The following is a 13,909-nucleotide window of genomic DNA, read 5'->3' on the forward strand; positions in this document are numbered from 1 at the left end:
GCCTCTTACTCCCTACAGAAGTAGTAATTGGTTGACACACACCAGAGTTATGGCTTGTTAAAATTATCCATGTAGATCACAGCCACTTTAAGGACTGGGTCGAATCATGTATCTGGATTCCCCAACTCAAAAGGCAGTGTCCAGTACAGAGCAGAGTGACTGGGGAAGGGTAAAGGGATTGAGGATACGACGGAAAACAGGGTAGGAAGCAAAAGGGTAGGTGTGGGGGCAGATCATGCAAAGCTTTGTAGACTGTGATAAAGACCTTGGATTTTACTGTAATTATAATACTAAGCCATTGGAGGATTTCGAGCAGAGGAATGGCATGGTCTGATTTATATTTTACAGTAGGGATCACTCTGGTTGCTATATGCATAATTACAGATAAGAATGGAAGCAGGGAATAATATACCAAGAGAAATGGGTGCACACGATCACTGAAAGACAGATACGAAAATGTTTATAGTGACTTTATTCATAATAACCACAAACTGGAAACAACCAAAATTTCCATCAACAGTAGAATGGAATTTTAAATTGCGGTAGTCGTACAATGGAATACTGCACGTTAAGTAAAAAATGCTGCTACATGCAACATGGATGAGTCACACAGTACTGAACAAAAGACACAAGAGTACATGTAATTGTTACATTTACATGAAGCTTTAAAAAGACAAAAGTAATCTATGGTGATCAAGGTCAGAGTAGTGTTTGATTATCTGTGTGCGGGAGGGACACAAGGGCATTTGTTGGGGTGCTAGAAATGTTCACTATCTTGATCTGGGCGATGGGTTCAAGGGTGTATATATAAAAATCCACTGAGGCATACACTCAACATTTACACACTTTACTGAATGTTTTACCTCACTAAAAAAGATTTCTAAATAAATTATATAAATGGAGACATAACCATGTGTTAATCTAGTGTTGTCTTCCAAATATTTCTGGTTTTCCTTTGAGGCACGTGGAAGACTTAACACTATTCCTCGAACTTTGGTGTGGCCATGGGATTTGTTTTGGTCAATGAAAGTGCTTTAAGGGCCTGTAAGTGATTTGCTGTATTCTTCTCATTTCCCAAAATGAACAGCCACACCCTAGATGGTATCTGCCTGGTCAACCTGAGTCTCAGAGACTCAGAGCAGGGATCAGTGAGCGTTTTCTGTGGGGTCACACAGTAAATATTTTAGGCTCAGTGGACTATGCACTTTGTCACAGCTATTCAATTCTGCCATGGTAGAGCAAAAGCAGCCACAGACATAGGTAAATGGGCAAGGCTGTCTTCCAGTAAAACTTTATTTACAGCAGCAGGCAACAGGACGGATTTTGCCTGTGGGCTGTAGTTTGTTGACCCCTGACCTAGAGCAAAGTCCCTAGACAAGTTGCAAGAAAAAAAGTTATGTGAGGCATTGAGATTCTGTGGTCGTTACTGTAGGACAACCTTACCCATCCTGATACAGAAAGTGGCTCCATTTTTTAAAAACCTTAACGTACTACACGCTGGCTTAGTTGGGAGGCATTCAGGAAATTGCTACTGGAGGATGGGAGAAATAACTTACGTAGGGGCAATTCACGTTGTGGAGTGGTCATAATTGTCTCTTGGGAAAGCATGGAAGGCACAGACTCTTTCTTTATTAAAGGGGGGGAAAAAAGAAAGAAAACAAAATGTTTTATGGTTGTTGTTGGCTGCATTTGACAAAATGTACAAGAAAGAGATGAACTCAGAATTCATCAAATTGCAAGCAGAAATGAAAGGGGTAGAGTTCACAAGTTGAAGTACTTATTGGGTAGGATGAGGCTACTGCTCAATTACAAAAAGATAAAAACGAGAAATTGTTTAATCCAGATGATTAAAGAAGCCCATGAAAACCCAGTTTTGCAGCACGGATCACCGGATGACCATCACACCTACCGTTAAGGCCCCTGGATGAGTTAATGTGCCACAGACTGAAAGTCCAACTAAGTGAACACTGGTTAATCCCTTAAATTAAAATGACTCAAGGAAACAGGCCATGGTTATAGTTCTTCCACGAATCCCAAAAGCCCCAGTTACCCAGAAATTAAGTTCAGAGGCACATGAACAAGAAAGCAAAGAAAAAGAGTAAATCTAAGTACACCTTGACTAGATGTCCCTCTTGGGTCACCTCCCTTGGAGAAGTGATGAGGACATTCTGCAGGCAAGAAAGCAAGAGAACTGGATATTTAGTGACCAGAAATACTGAGTCATTCCTCTAAAATTTTATTAAATTTACTTACTTTTAAATCCCAGAAGAGCCAGAAATCATCTGTAAAGGAAAGTAGCAAGTAAATAGTAGGTCATTTTCTTCTAGGATTGACACATTATAAAAGGAAAAAGGATATTTTAAGCAGCATTATCTTCTGATGCCAAGTAAAACTTTTTAATTACCCAAGTATTGTTTTAGTTCACTAAATGGTTGCCCAATATTTTTCATCTAGGTTCCTTTGAAGTCTACCTTTGAAAACTAAAAATAGTAAACTAATAATACTTCTAAATAAAGGAGGTAAAGACTCAATATTCCATAGATTTATGTGAGTATACCTGCGTCTGAAACCTGGCCTCACTTCTTGTTTCCTAGGGCAAACTGCAATGTAAGTTTGTTTCCTCAACAACACTCACATAGTAAATATTTGAGCCGCATGCCAAGCACGGAGCTAAATTCTGGGAATACGGCTCTGTAGTCACAAAGAACTTAGTTTCATTTAATTTGTAATACGTGAATAACAATTACCCAAGAAGCGGGCTAAGGCAGGAGGACCTCGGTGAAGGTCAAATGAGACTGCAAAAGGGCTTCAAAGATCATAAAACACTACACACGTATTTATTCATCCAAACATTTATTGGAATGCCAGGCATTGTGCTAAGCACTACATATAGAACAGCTAGCAAGGCACAGTCCCTGCCCTGGTAAAGCTTACAGTCTAGCAGTGATCAATAAGTAGCAACAAAGTGTGCTAAGTGTATGACTAGGAGAAAAGGGTATTTAGGGAGTGTCCAGTGGGGGCACCTAGTCTAGAGGGCATCTACGAAGGCTCTTAGTCTAGAGGGCATCTATGAAGGCTTCCTAGAGCAAGTGGTACTTAAACTGAGACCTCAAAGACGAATATCAGTCGTATGTTATCCTACATAATGGGGAAAGCAGTGGAGAGATATGACCAACTATGTCTTTTGGAATGATCTGGCTGCAGCATAAAAAGGGATCGAAACCAGAGAAAGAGAGACTTGACGAGGATGCTGTTGCTGTATTAAGGTAGGCTGATGGCCTGAACTGGAGAAGGGAGAAAAACTTTAGAGACAGTCGACTTAACACCAAGGTTCCCGTGAGTGGATGCGACGGATGAAGAGTCACGGGCAGGTCAGGTTTTGGCTTGGGCTATGACAACTGATAGCAGCTGCGCCATCTACTGAAAGAGGGAACATAAAAGGAGCAGGTTTGGGGGCAAGATCAATGACATGCCATGGTGTCCATGAGACGGCAGAGCAGACTTAAGTTAGCATTTGATATATGGATTAGGAAAGGCCTGGAAAGGAGATAGGAATTTAGGAATTATTTGCACATAAACGGTAACTGAAGCTGCGAACAGAGATGACAGCAGCTAAGGGGAGGTACAAAACGGTAGCTCTGAAACCAAATTTTAACATCACAAGAACACAAACATGGACGGGAAAGAGTACCCACGAAGGAGACTGAGAAAGCATACCTGCTGATGGTATCTGCCCCCGAAGCAAAAGTAAACCAGGACTTCAAGGAAAAGTGGTCAGTGGTGTGAGAGAGGGCAAGAATGTTGACAAGGATCTGGCTGGCTAGAGCAGTTTGAGTGGCACTACAGGAGACCGGGAATACAGACACTTCTTTTAAGAAAACTAGGAGGAATGGGAGATATATAGGGACATAGGGCTTTTAAAAAATAGTACTTATTTTAACTATATTCACTGATACAACAGGACCAGTAACAACTATTTTGTAAAAAAAAAAAAAAAAAAAAAAAAAAAATTTTTTTAAAGACTGCCATGCAGTTACAGAATTACTTAATACAGGAAACAGTAATATACACACTTTTTTCTTTTTTACAAACAAGACTAGTTTATAGCAAATTCTCTACTATTTAGGGTCAATTTTAAATCCTTAGTTTATATCTCCCCCCCCCCCCCGACTCAGTACCTACATGATGCAAACTAGTTTTATTACCTTAAGCAAAAATATATAATGGAACTTCACAAAATGTACAAGACTTCAATATTTGAGGAACCAGGGTAGGAAAGCAGAAGCAGGTCCTCCAAACATTTTTTTTCAATAAAGCACTTGCCGTGAAAGAGAATACTATAAACTAGTGGGAAATTACCGGTAGATTTTTTTTGGGGGGGGGGGGGGCTGGTTTTTTTTTTTTTTTTACTGCTGTTTTTCCAGATATTTTAAGCTTATTCCCTGTTAACTAAAATCTCAACTTGACCATTCTTGATTACTAGCTTGTAAATACTTGCTTTTCTGCTCTAATTAAACAGAATAGAGCCCTTTGATCTGGTTCAGTATAAATCACTGACATGTAAATGCTATTGCGAGCTACCAGAACCTATGAAGGCCTTTACCGCACTTTACCAGCCAAACCTGGAATGTTGGAATTAGTTCCTATCAAATATCATCGGTTTGCCAGATTTGCCCTTTCATTCTGCTTCTACCGGTAATTTGCCCTGTCCCTCAAAATAAAATAATCTACAATGGGGGGGGGGGGAGGGCTGTCTACAGGCACTTTGCGAAGGATAATTCTCCATTGTGCCTGGCTGTCCTATGCACTGTGGGGGCAGGGGGAATGCCAGCAGAACCCTCCCAGGGAGTCTGAGAACCAAAAAAGTCCCCTATGCTTTCCAACAACCCCTGGAAAGAGGGGTTACTGCTTCTGGTTGAGAACCAGTGACACAATTTTGGTTCCTGGGCTTTTATGGCATCGATTTTGATTGCTCAGGCATCAATTCCTTCTCAATTCTTGGTTGTATCCTGGTTAGATGAATTTGCTGGATTAGTGACCATAGCATGTGTTACAAAGGTTAAGACAGGACTTTAGCACAAGTTTGCAAACTGTACTTGAGAGGACCTCTAAGGTGGGTCCTGCCTTTAAATCGTTTTATATATTTGGCTTTACTGTAAGATTTTCTTTTCACGGTTAACATAAGTTTGAAAATAACTGTTTTAGCACAAAGCAGATGTCTCACTAGAAATATGGAATTGCCACAATCTGTTAATAAAGCTGCTTCTTGAAAGTTAAATATTTCTACTTGTGCACTATCTTAAATACAGAACTAGTGGGACAGTTTTAAATTCTATAATAAATCCACTTCCAGCAGCTAACACGATCTGAGATCTTTACCACTTTAAACTAAAGGGTTTCCTTTTAACAGGGTTTCTTTATGAAGCAGTCAACACCCATGCATAATAAGCTAAAATACCTCCCACCTCCTGATCCTGGAGGGCAAAAATCTTATTCTCTCATCCTTTTTTGACAGGGCCAAACTTCTATCTGGAGTAGAATAAAGAATTACTAACGGGCAACCATTAAGATTCTATACTTACCGTAGTCCTTTAATAGGCAAGCTGACAAAACAGCACCCAAGTGTGAAAAATTCAGGGGAAATCCCCAATAATTGGTTAGTCTGATCTCCAAAATGCAGGAAGCCTCCTAAACCAGCAATTGAAACATAATTCTTACTCCTTTGACTAAAATTTTGATTATTTCCCTCTAATCATTGCTAGGGCTGGTTGCGGGGGGAGGGGGGGGAGTTGAGGAGGAAATCTGTCAATATTTACTTAGGACTCAGAAAAATGTTTAAAAAAAAATAGTCTCAAACAAACACTTTGATAGACAAAATACCTCCACCGTATGTACGCTCTTCCTTTTCAGAAACTTCTGAACTTGCTATGTGAGTTTCTGCAAAAACTGGCTCAAACATACATTTATGGGGTTGATAACTTCAGATCATATGCATCAAAATTTTAACACTTTGTTCAAAAGAAGAGCTAAAACTTCTTCAAAACACCAGAAAAACAGACTTCTAATTCAACTCGCATTATCAGTACTGAATTTCTTTAGAAACAATCGTATCATAAAAGTAAAAGACAATGACATTGTCATTAAATTAAATTTTAAAAAAGGTGTTTGCATGTGTCAGTCCCATGCTGCCTCTTGAGATGAAAAAAACAAAAACAAAAACAAAAACACCTCTGTCAGAAGAATCTGAATCGTGATCAATTTGGATGAATAAACTTGGTGCTTTGCCACAATCCAAATTAGTTAACTTGAAAAATCAGGCAAAGGTTTGCTTTTAGAATCAGACTCTGAGCGTCTCAGTGTCGTACTACCAAGGCCTATGGATTGGGTTCATTTCTTCCTCTCACAAGGTCATCCCAATGCGGCTCTATTTCAGTTGTGGCAATCCTAAACAGGGCGTGGAGATGCTCATCTGTCAAGGGTTGGCTCAAAGTATGTTGGTTTCGAGTCAAATACGAAAAAGCCTTTTCGCAGATTTCATTACTATCAAACAAGGATGCCACCTTACAGGCAACCCCTTTGATAATTGGGTAAGATTCGGCAGACAAGCCAGCATAGAACTGCCCTAGGTCTTTGACTCTGTATTCATTCCAAAGGTTAGTATTTGCCTGAAGTTTGGTTAGCTCCACTCTTACTGAAATAGGTGCATATTCAGGCTTAAAATTAAAAGGATTCGCAAAAAGTTCCAAGTCCTTTTTAATGAACCTGAGGTCCTTGAAATGTCTCTCAAATTCTTTTTGCAGGCGACAGATCACCACTTGATACCTATCAGGATCAAATATTTTTTGTTCTTCTTTAAGATGCTGTTTAAGCTCATCGACAACTTCTCTGAAGGCCGCAAAGTGTGTTAGGTTTTTTTCTTCAATGTGTCTCTGCAGTAAACTCAGCTTAACTTCAAAGGTACAGATATGGTCAAAGGCAGCGGCAGCAAAGACTTTACTAACTCTCAACAGTTCACTGAGTTCTCGAAGATGGTCCATGATATCCACCAAGAAGCCAAAGTCACAAAGCCACTGCTTGTCTGTGAAATGGACCGTTGTGGCCCCTATCGAAACCAGGAAGGCTTCTATCTCTTTTCTCAGGGAAAATATCAGTTTTAAAGTTTTCCCTCTTCTAAGCCAATTGTTCAGACACCGTCCGTTAACCCTTTCGCCATGCTCTGATTCAGATTCAGTGAGGAGAGCCTGAAATTCGGGGCGCCTAACGCCTCTGGTCTTAATCAAAACTATCCATTCAGATATAGTATTTATGATCTGGTTAACGTCCACATCGTAGGAGCTCAACAGTTCCAAGTGCAGAAATCCTGAATAATGGATAACATTCCAACAGTTGGGGCTTACAGCCTTTTCTCTCATGTATGACACTAGTCCTGAGTTCTCACCAATCATCCTCAGCGTGTGGGTCGTGGTGAGTCCAACCATTCGCTGCAAGCTAAGCCCTGCCGTCTGCAGGGCCTCGAGGATTGCCGCCATAAGGGCCCCAACACTGAAGTGACGAGTCAGGTTGATGATGGTCAGAAGCTCTTCTTGTACCTCCAAGTCCTGGCCCACGCCACGGACAAAGACCAGGAGGTAGTTCTCATAGGCCACAAAGGCCTGGTCGTCCAAGGCAAGGGAATAGGCTTTAAAGTCCTTGGCTCGGTTAAAAAGCTGACTGCGTAGATTCTTGTTAATGTTGAGGACCCTCTGCCGCGTGACCTCTGGCGATAAATCAACGCCATCCAGAGCGCTTACGTGTTCGGGCAGCACATCCCTCAGCATCACCTCCATGCACTGGTACACAAAGTCCCCCTCACCCCAGCCGCGACCCTTCAAGGCCAAGAGGCGGGCGAGCCCGAGGCCTGCACGGGCGGCTCTCTCCTCGGGAGTGAGCGGGGTGACCACGGGCAAGTCGCCCTGCTGCAGACGCTCCACCAGGGCCGCGCGCTCGCCCTCCGCCACATACCGCTCGTAGTAGTCGTGCTCGGCCTCGTAGTGGCGCCTGACATCGCGTTCGCGGGTGGCTACGACGAGGCGGCGACAGACCAGGCACAGGGCCCCTTCGCCCTCCGGAGGCTCCACCACCAAGTAACGCTGGGTCCACTCGGCCCGGAAAACCCGAGACTCGTCGACTTCCATTTTGCTCCTCTTAGGCGTCATAAACATCCTACTGCAGGCCGCAAGAAGAGGGTCGACCTCCGGGAGGCCGCAAGGAGAGGGGAGGAGCGGGAGCAGGAGCAGGAGCAAGCACCTCCTCCGCTCTGCGCCAGATCACCCCAGCAGGGGGACACCAACCTCCGGCTACGGCACCTGCACTCCTATTGGCTGGAGATTTCGTATTCCCTAGCCCAGGAATGAGCCAATGGGAGAGTGGACAGCGCGCAGGCGCATACCCTTCTAGCCAGTGGACTGAAGGGCTATAGGGAGGGACCAAGTGAGCCGGGCACCGGGGGACTTAAGAAATTTGACTGGCATCCCAGCTGCCCAATCAACGGCTCCCTCGCTCCGAAGCCGCTGCCGCGGGAAGGTCTGGCCGGGCAGCGTAGACAGAGTTGATGGAAAGACGTCAGCACGGAGCCCTGAGGTGATTGGCCGAAGGTACTTCCGGTGAGCATCTCGACGTGTCTTGGGCTTCTCTGGCGCCAAAATGTCGCTCGTAGCGGGGGTTATTCGGCGGCTGGACGAAACAGTGGTGAACCGCATCGCGGCAGGGGAAGTCATCCAGCGGCCAGCCAACGCCATCAAGGAGATGATTGAGAACTGGTAGGGAGGGAGTGGAGCCGGGCTTCCTTATAAGCTACGACTCAACGGGCCGTTCTTCGGGATGGCGCGGACCCGCCTCCCTGCGGTGGGCGGAGGCGTGCACGGCGCACGCCCACAGCGCCCGAGGTCTGGGTGTCCTGCTCCTCAATTCCCGGGTACCGCGAGTTCTTGAGAGCTCTCGCGAGACTTCTGTAGAGCTGTTGGGGGCGCGAGCGGCGGCGACAGAGTATTTTAATGGCGCCGTTAGTTGAGGGAAAGACTTTTTATATTCTACATACAGAAGGTGCAAGATTTTAAATGCATAAACATTCTCAGAAGGGGGAGCCCGCTTCATGCTCCAGAGAGTACCGTGTTATGCGTGTAATGTTTGCTCCAAAAATAATCAGTCCAGGGTGCAGTTCATTTTGAATTTTATTCCAAATAAATTGTCGAGGTTTTCGGACAGGCCGATGGACACTGCCTGGGTTTAACTTGTGATATCCCTACTGCCGAGTTAGTGACCCAACTTAGTGTTTTCCTCCCCTTTACCTCTCCGTGGGGGAGCACATCAAAGACAACCTGGTGTTAACGGGGTATCCCGAGGATTCTGACGTTTCGGAATTTCCTTCGCATTGTGGAAGGAAGAAGTTAGAAACCTGGAAGGAAAGGTGGGGGTAAACTATAAACTTCCAAAAAGGCTCGCTCGTGGGGTACCTAAACGTGACCTGCGTGTTGAAATCAATTGATGTTAATAAGATCCGTACAGTAAAGGAACAAAATGAGCCTGCAAAGAACGGTAGGTTTGTGAGGGGATTTATTGGGAAAACGGAAGACAGCCGTTCGGGGTCGTGGGACTAAAAACCGTGCAGAAAGGAGGGAAAGGGACAGAGCTGGGAGGCAGACAAAAGATGGAGCAGGGAGGCTGGCAACTTTCTCCTTCCACCTAACGTGACGCCGCCTTTTGTCTCTGCAGTGTTGGAATATTCACTGATGGAACGACGTGGGCCTCATCCGAAGGCCACAATACTGCACAACCAAACCCAATATATTAGCTAAGTGGTTAATAATCAGTCCTGTGAGCAGGGCTTTTGTTTGGAGCCCAGTCGTGCTCTTTTTTAATGGGAAGTCAAGATGGCTAATACCACGTCAATTCAGGCGCTCCTGAGAAAGGTCTTTGATATTTAAGTAACTTATTATTTTTGAAAAAAGAATTTTCTGTGCGAGATTACCCTTCTTTCTCGTGCAGCCGCGGACTGAATTCCTTTTCTGTCGCTGGCGCTCTTTGTGATTGTTGGCTACGCTTCGGAAGCACCAAAGATTTACCGGCTTCCCAGAGAACTTTCTGTATTGCCATTTTTTTTTTCTTTTCCCCAACAAAATGTATTTTCTTAAAAGGGTATTAGCATAAAAACACATATATATTTTTTTTCTTTAACATTTATTTATTATTGAGAGACAGAGAGACACAGAGTGTGAGCAGGAGAGGGGTAGAGAGAGGGGGAAACACAGAATCTGAAATAGGCTCCAGGCTCTGAGCTGTCAGCACAGAGCCTGATGCAGGCCTCGAACTCACAAACTGCGAGATCATGACCTGAGCCAAAGTCGGTCGCTTAACCAACTGAGCCACCCAGGCGTCCCTATATAGATTTTTTTTAATGACATTTAATTAGGGGCCCTCGGGAACCCAAGGCTGAATAAAGTGGAAGGGATAAGTGGCAAAATTAGTTGAGAAGAAGGTAAGAAACAGGCATGTGGTAAACAGGGATGTGGATCCTACTTTTAACTTCACTTTCTTTCCCAGAGGACCAGAAATGGTGCTGCATGTCCTAATGGAAATGATGCTTGCCCCCTGCCCCTTCTCTCTCTTCTCCCTCTCTCACACAGCGTGTAAACTCTTTACAGTGTAGTCATGGAGCCTGTAAAACAAAGGAAAAACACATCACTCAGACAGTCTGGCGTTTATCTGGAATTTGTTCTCATACCTTGTCTGATTAAAATAGGTGCATTAGAGTAGGGCAGAATAATAACTTTTTTTTTTCTGTTTGATTTGCCAGCTTAGATGCAAAAGCCACCAGCATCCAAGTGGTTGTTAAAGAGGGAGGCCTCAAGTTGATTCAGATCCAAGACAATGGCACTGGGATCCGGGTAGGTAAAAACCTCAGAGGAGGGGGCTGTGCGCGTGCTTTGTGGGGTCCATCTGCAGGAAGGGGCAGAGCCTTTCCTTGTTGGGGAAACTCAACTTTGCAGATGAGATTTTTACCTGAGATTTTCAATACCCATGATAAATATATTTTGAGTGCCTATTCCAAGCTGGACACTTATTCAGGAAAATGGTCCAGGAGAGAGTCATGAGGTTATTTAAAGGATGAATGTTCTGGGCAGAGAGAACATGCAAAGACCACAAAATGGAAGCATGCTGGACTTGTTTAAGCACCAGCAAGGAGGCCCCTGTGTCTCTGACAGGGCGAGGGAGTTGAAGAATAACAGGAAATGAGGGGCACTTGGGTGGCTCAGTCAGTTAAGCGACCGACTTGGGCTCGGGTCATGATCTCGCGGTTCGTGAGTTTGAGCCCCGCATCGGGCTCTGTGCTGACAGCTCGGAGCCTGGAGCCTGCTTCGGATTCTGTGTCTCCCTCTCTCTTTGCCCCTCCCCTGCTTGCACTCTGTTTCTGTCTCTCTCTTTCAAAAATAAATACACATTAAAAAAACTTAAAAAAAAAAGAATGACAGGAGATGAGATCTGAAAGATAAGAAGGCTGATCATGTAGGACCTTGTGGGCCATTGTAACATCTTTGGCTTTTACTCTGATCAAGGTGGGATACTATCGAATGGTTTTGAGCAAAGAGGTGACATGGTTTGGAGTTTTGTAAGAACCCATTTGTCTAGAATATGGAAGATAGACAGTAGCAGGACAGGACAGAGGCAGTGAGAGGGCTTTCGGAGCAGTCCAGGAGAGTGGTGACCGTGCCTTGGACCAATTTGGTTGCAGTGAGATTCCGCATTGATTATGAAGACAGAGCTCTCAGAATTTGCCGATGTATGGTATAAGAGAAAGAGGAGCCAAGGTTCAGGGTCTGGGGCACCTGGGTGGCCCAGTCGGTTAAGTGCCCAGCTCTTGACCTCGGTTCATAGTTCGTGGGTTTGAGTCTCGCATCAGACTCTGTGCTGACAGCATGGAGCCTGCTTGGGACTTGCTCTCTCTCTGTCTCTGCAACCCCTGAAATAAATACAAATAAAACCTTAAAAAAAAAGAAAAGAATGATTTCAAGGTTTTGGCCTGTGCAAATGGAAAAAAGAGTTGCTATTTACTGATGGGAAAGCCTATGGAAGAAACATTTTGGGGAAGATCACAAATTCGTTTGGGAGCATGTTAAACTTAAGATGGCTCTTAGTTGAATAAGTGTGTGGGTCTGGAGGGTAGAGTAGAGGTTTAACAGCTGGAGATGAAAATGTAGTGTATTGCAGTTTGACGGTATTAAAAACTATGAGTCTCCCATGAAAAGGTGCTGAATGCCCCAAGCCTTTAGAGAAATACAAATAAAAGCAGTAATAACATACCATTTGACACCCATTAGGATGGCTATTATAAAAACGATAAGATAAAATAACAAGTGTTATAAAGGATGTAGAGAAATTAGAACTCTTGTGCATTTGCTGGTGGGAATGTAACATAGTGTAGCCACTGTGGAAAATAGTATGGTGGTCCCTGAAAAAAATTAAACAGACTTACCATATGATTCAATAGAATTTGTGGGTATATACTCCAAAGAATTGAAAGCAAGGTCTTGAAGAGATTTGTACCCCCATGTTCATAGCGTATTCACAGTAGCCCAAAGGTAGGAGCTACCCAAGTATCCACAGATGAGTGGATTTAAAAATGTGGTGTGGGGGCGCCTGGGTGGCGCAGTCGGTTAAGCGTCCGACTTCAGCCAGGTCACGATCTCGCGGTCCGTGAGTTCGAGCCCCGCGTCGGGCTCTGGGCTGATGGCTCAGAGCCTGGAGCCTGTTTCCGATTCTGTGTCTCCCTCTCTCTGTGCCCCTCCCCCGTTCATGCTCTGTCTCTCTCTGTCCCAAAAATAAATAAACATTGAAAAAAAAATTTAAAAAAAAAAAAAAAATGTGGTGTGTACATATAATGGAATATCATTCAGCCTTACGAAGGATTGAAATTCAGACACGTGCTGCAACATGCCTGAACCTTGACGACATGTCGAGTGAAATAAGCCAGTCACAAAAGGACAGATGTTGTAAGATTCCTCTTGTAGGAGGTTCCTAGAGTAGTCCCATTCATAGACAGTAGAATGGTGGTTGCCTGGGACTTGGGAGGGGTGGGTGGAGAGGAAGTGTTTAGCGGGGATAGAGTTTTAGTTTGGGAGGATGGAGGGTGGTTGCACAACAGTGCGAATGTACTCAAGGCCACAGAACTGTACACGTAAAAATGGTTAAAACGGCCGGGGCGCCTGGGTGGCTCAGTCGGTTTTCCGACTTCGGCTCGGGTCATGGTTTGTGAGTTCAAGCCCCACGTCTGGCTCTGCACTGACAGCTCAGAGCCTGGAGCCTGCTTTGGATTCTGTCTGCCTCTCTCTCTGCCCTCCCCCCTCCCCCAATCAAAAATAAATAAAAACAATTACAAAAATTTACTTATTTATTTTTATTTATTTATTTATTTATTTATTTATTTATTTTTTAACGTTTATTTATTTTTGAGACAGAGAGAGACAGAGCATGAACAGGGGAGAGGCAGAGAGAGAGGGAGACACAGAATCTGAAACAGAGAGAGGATCCCAAGCAGGCTCCATGCTGTCAGCACAGAGCCCGACGCGGGGCTCGAACTCACGAACCGTGAGATCATGACCTGAGCCGAAGTCGGACGCTTAACCGACCAAGCCACCCAGGCGCCCTCAAAATTTTTTTAAGAATGGTTAAAATGGGCACCTGGGTGTCTCAGTCGTTAAGCGTCCAACCCTTGGTTTCAGGTCAGGTCAAGATCTCAGGGATCATGGGTTTGAGCCCCGTGTCAGGCTCTGTGCTGACAGCATGGAGCCTGCTTGGGATCCTCTCTCTGCTCCTCCCATGTGCATGTTCTCTCTCTCTCTCTCTCCCTCTCTCTCTCTCCGTCTCCCTCTCTCCC

General features: G+C 44.4%; 2 protein-coding genes across 10 annotated transcripts in view; one reads left to right on the forward strand and one right to left on the reverse strand.

Moving 5' to 3' along the window:
• Positions 1-455: 455 nt before the first annotated feature.
• Positions 456-8,324, reverse strand: EPM2AIP1 (EPM2A interacting protein 1). Its single transcript, XM_086720423.1, has one exon. The coding sequence runs from the start codon at positions 8,199-8,201 to the stop codon at positions 6,375-6,377; it is 1,827 nt and encodes a 608-aa protein (XP_086576549.1). The 5' UTR covers positions 8,202-8,324; the 3' UTR covers positions 456-6,374.
• A 184-nt stretch (positions 8,325-8,508) lies between these two features.
• MLH1 (mutL homolog 1) overlaps positions 8,509-13,909 on the forward strand; it is a 49,154-nt gene continuing 43,753 nt past the window's right edge. For 4 of the 9 annotated variants that reach the window (XR_015255934.1, XR_015255935.1, XR_015255936.1 and 1 more), the window contains exons 1-2: positions 8,652-8,798; positions 10,832-10,922. Coding sequence is in view for 1 of the 9 variants with exons in the window: in XM_025912960.2 (XP_025768745.1) it covers positions 8,683-8,798; positions 10,832-10,922 (207 nt within the window). In the remaining 8 variants the exon portion in view is untranslated. The other 5 variants (XM_086720395.1, XM_086720394.1, XM_086720396.1 and 2 more) reach the window with 5 other exon arrangements.

The sequence above is a fragment of the Puma concolor genome, chromosome C2, assembly GCF_028749965.1.
Source record: "Puma concolor isolate L17-30 chromosome C2, mPumCon1.1.hap2, whole genome shotgun sequence".
Lineage (NCBI taxonomy): Eukaryota > Metazoa > Chordata > Mammalia > Carnivora > Felidae > Puma > Puma concolor.

Coding starts and splice junctions, on each gene's coding strand:
- EPM2AIP1 (XM_086720423.1), bottom strand. CDS start 8,201: ATGTTTATGACGCCTAAGAGGAGCAAAATGGAAGTCGACGAGTCTCGG.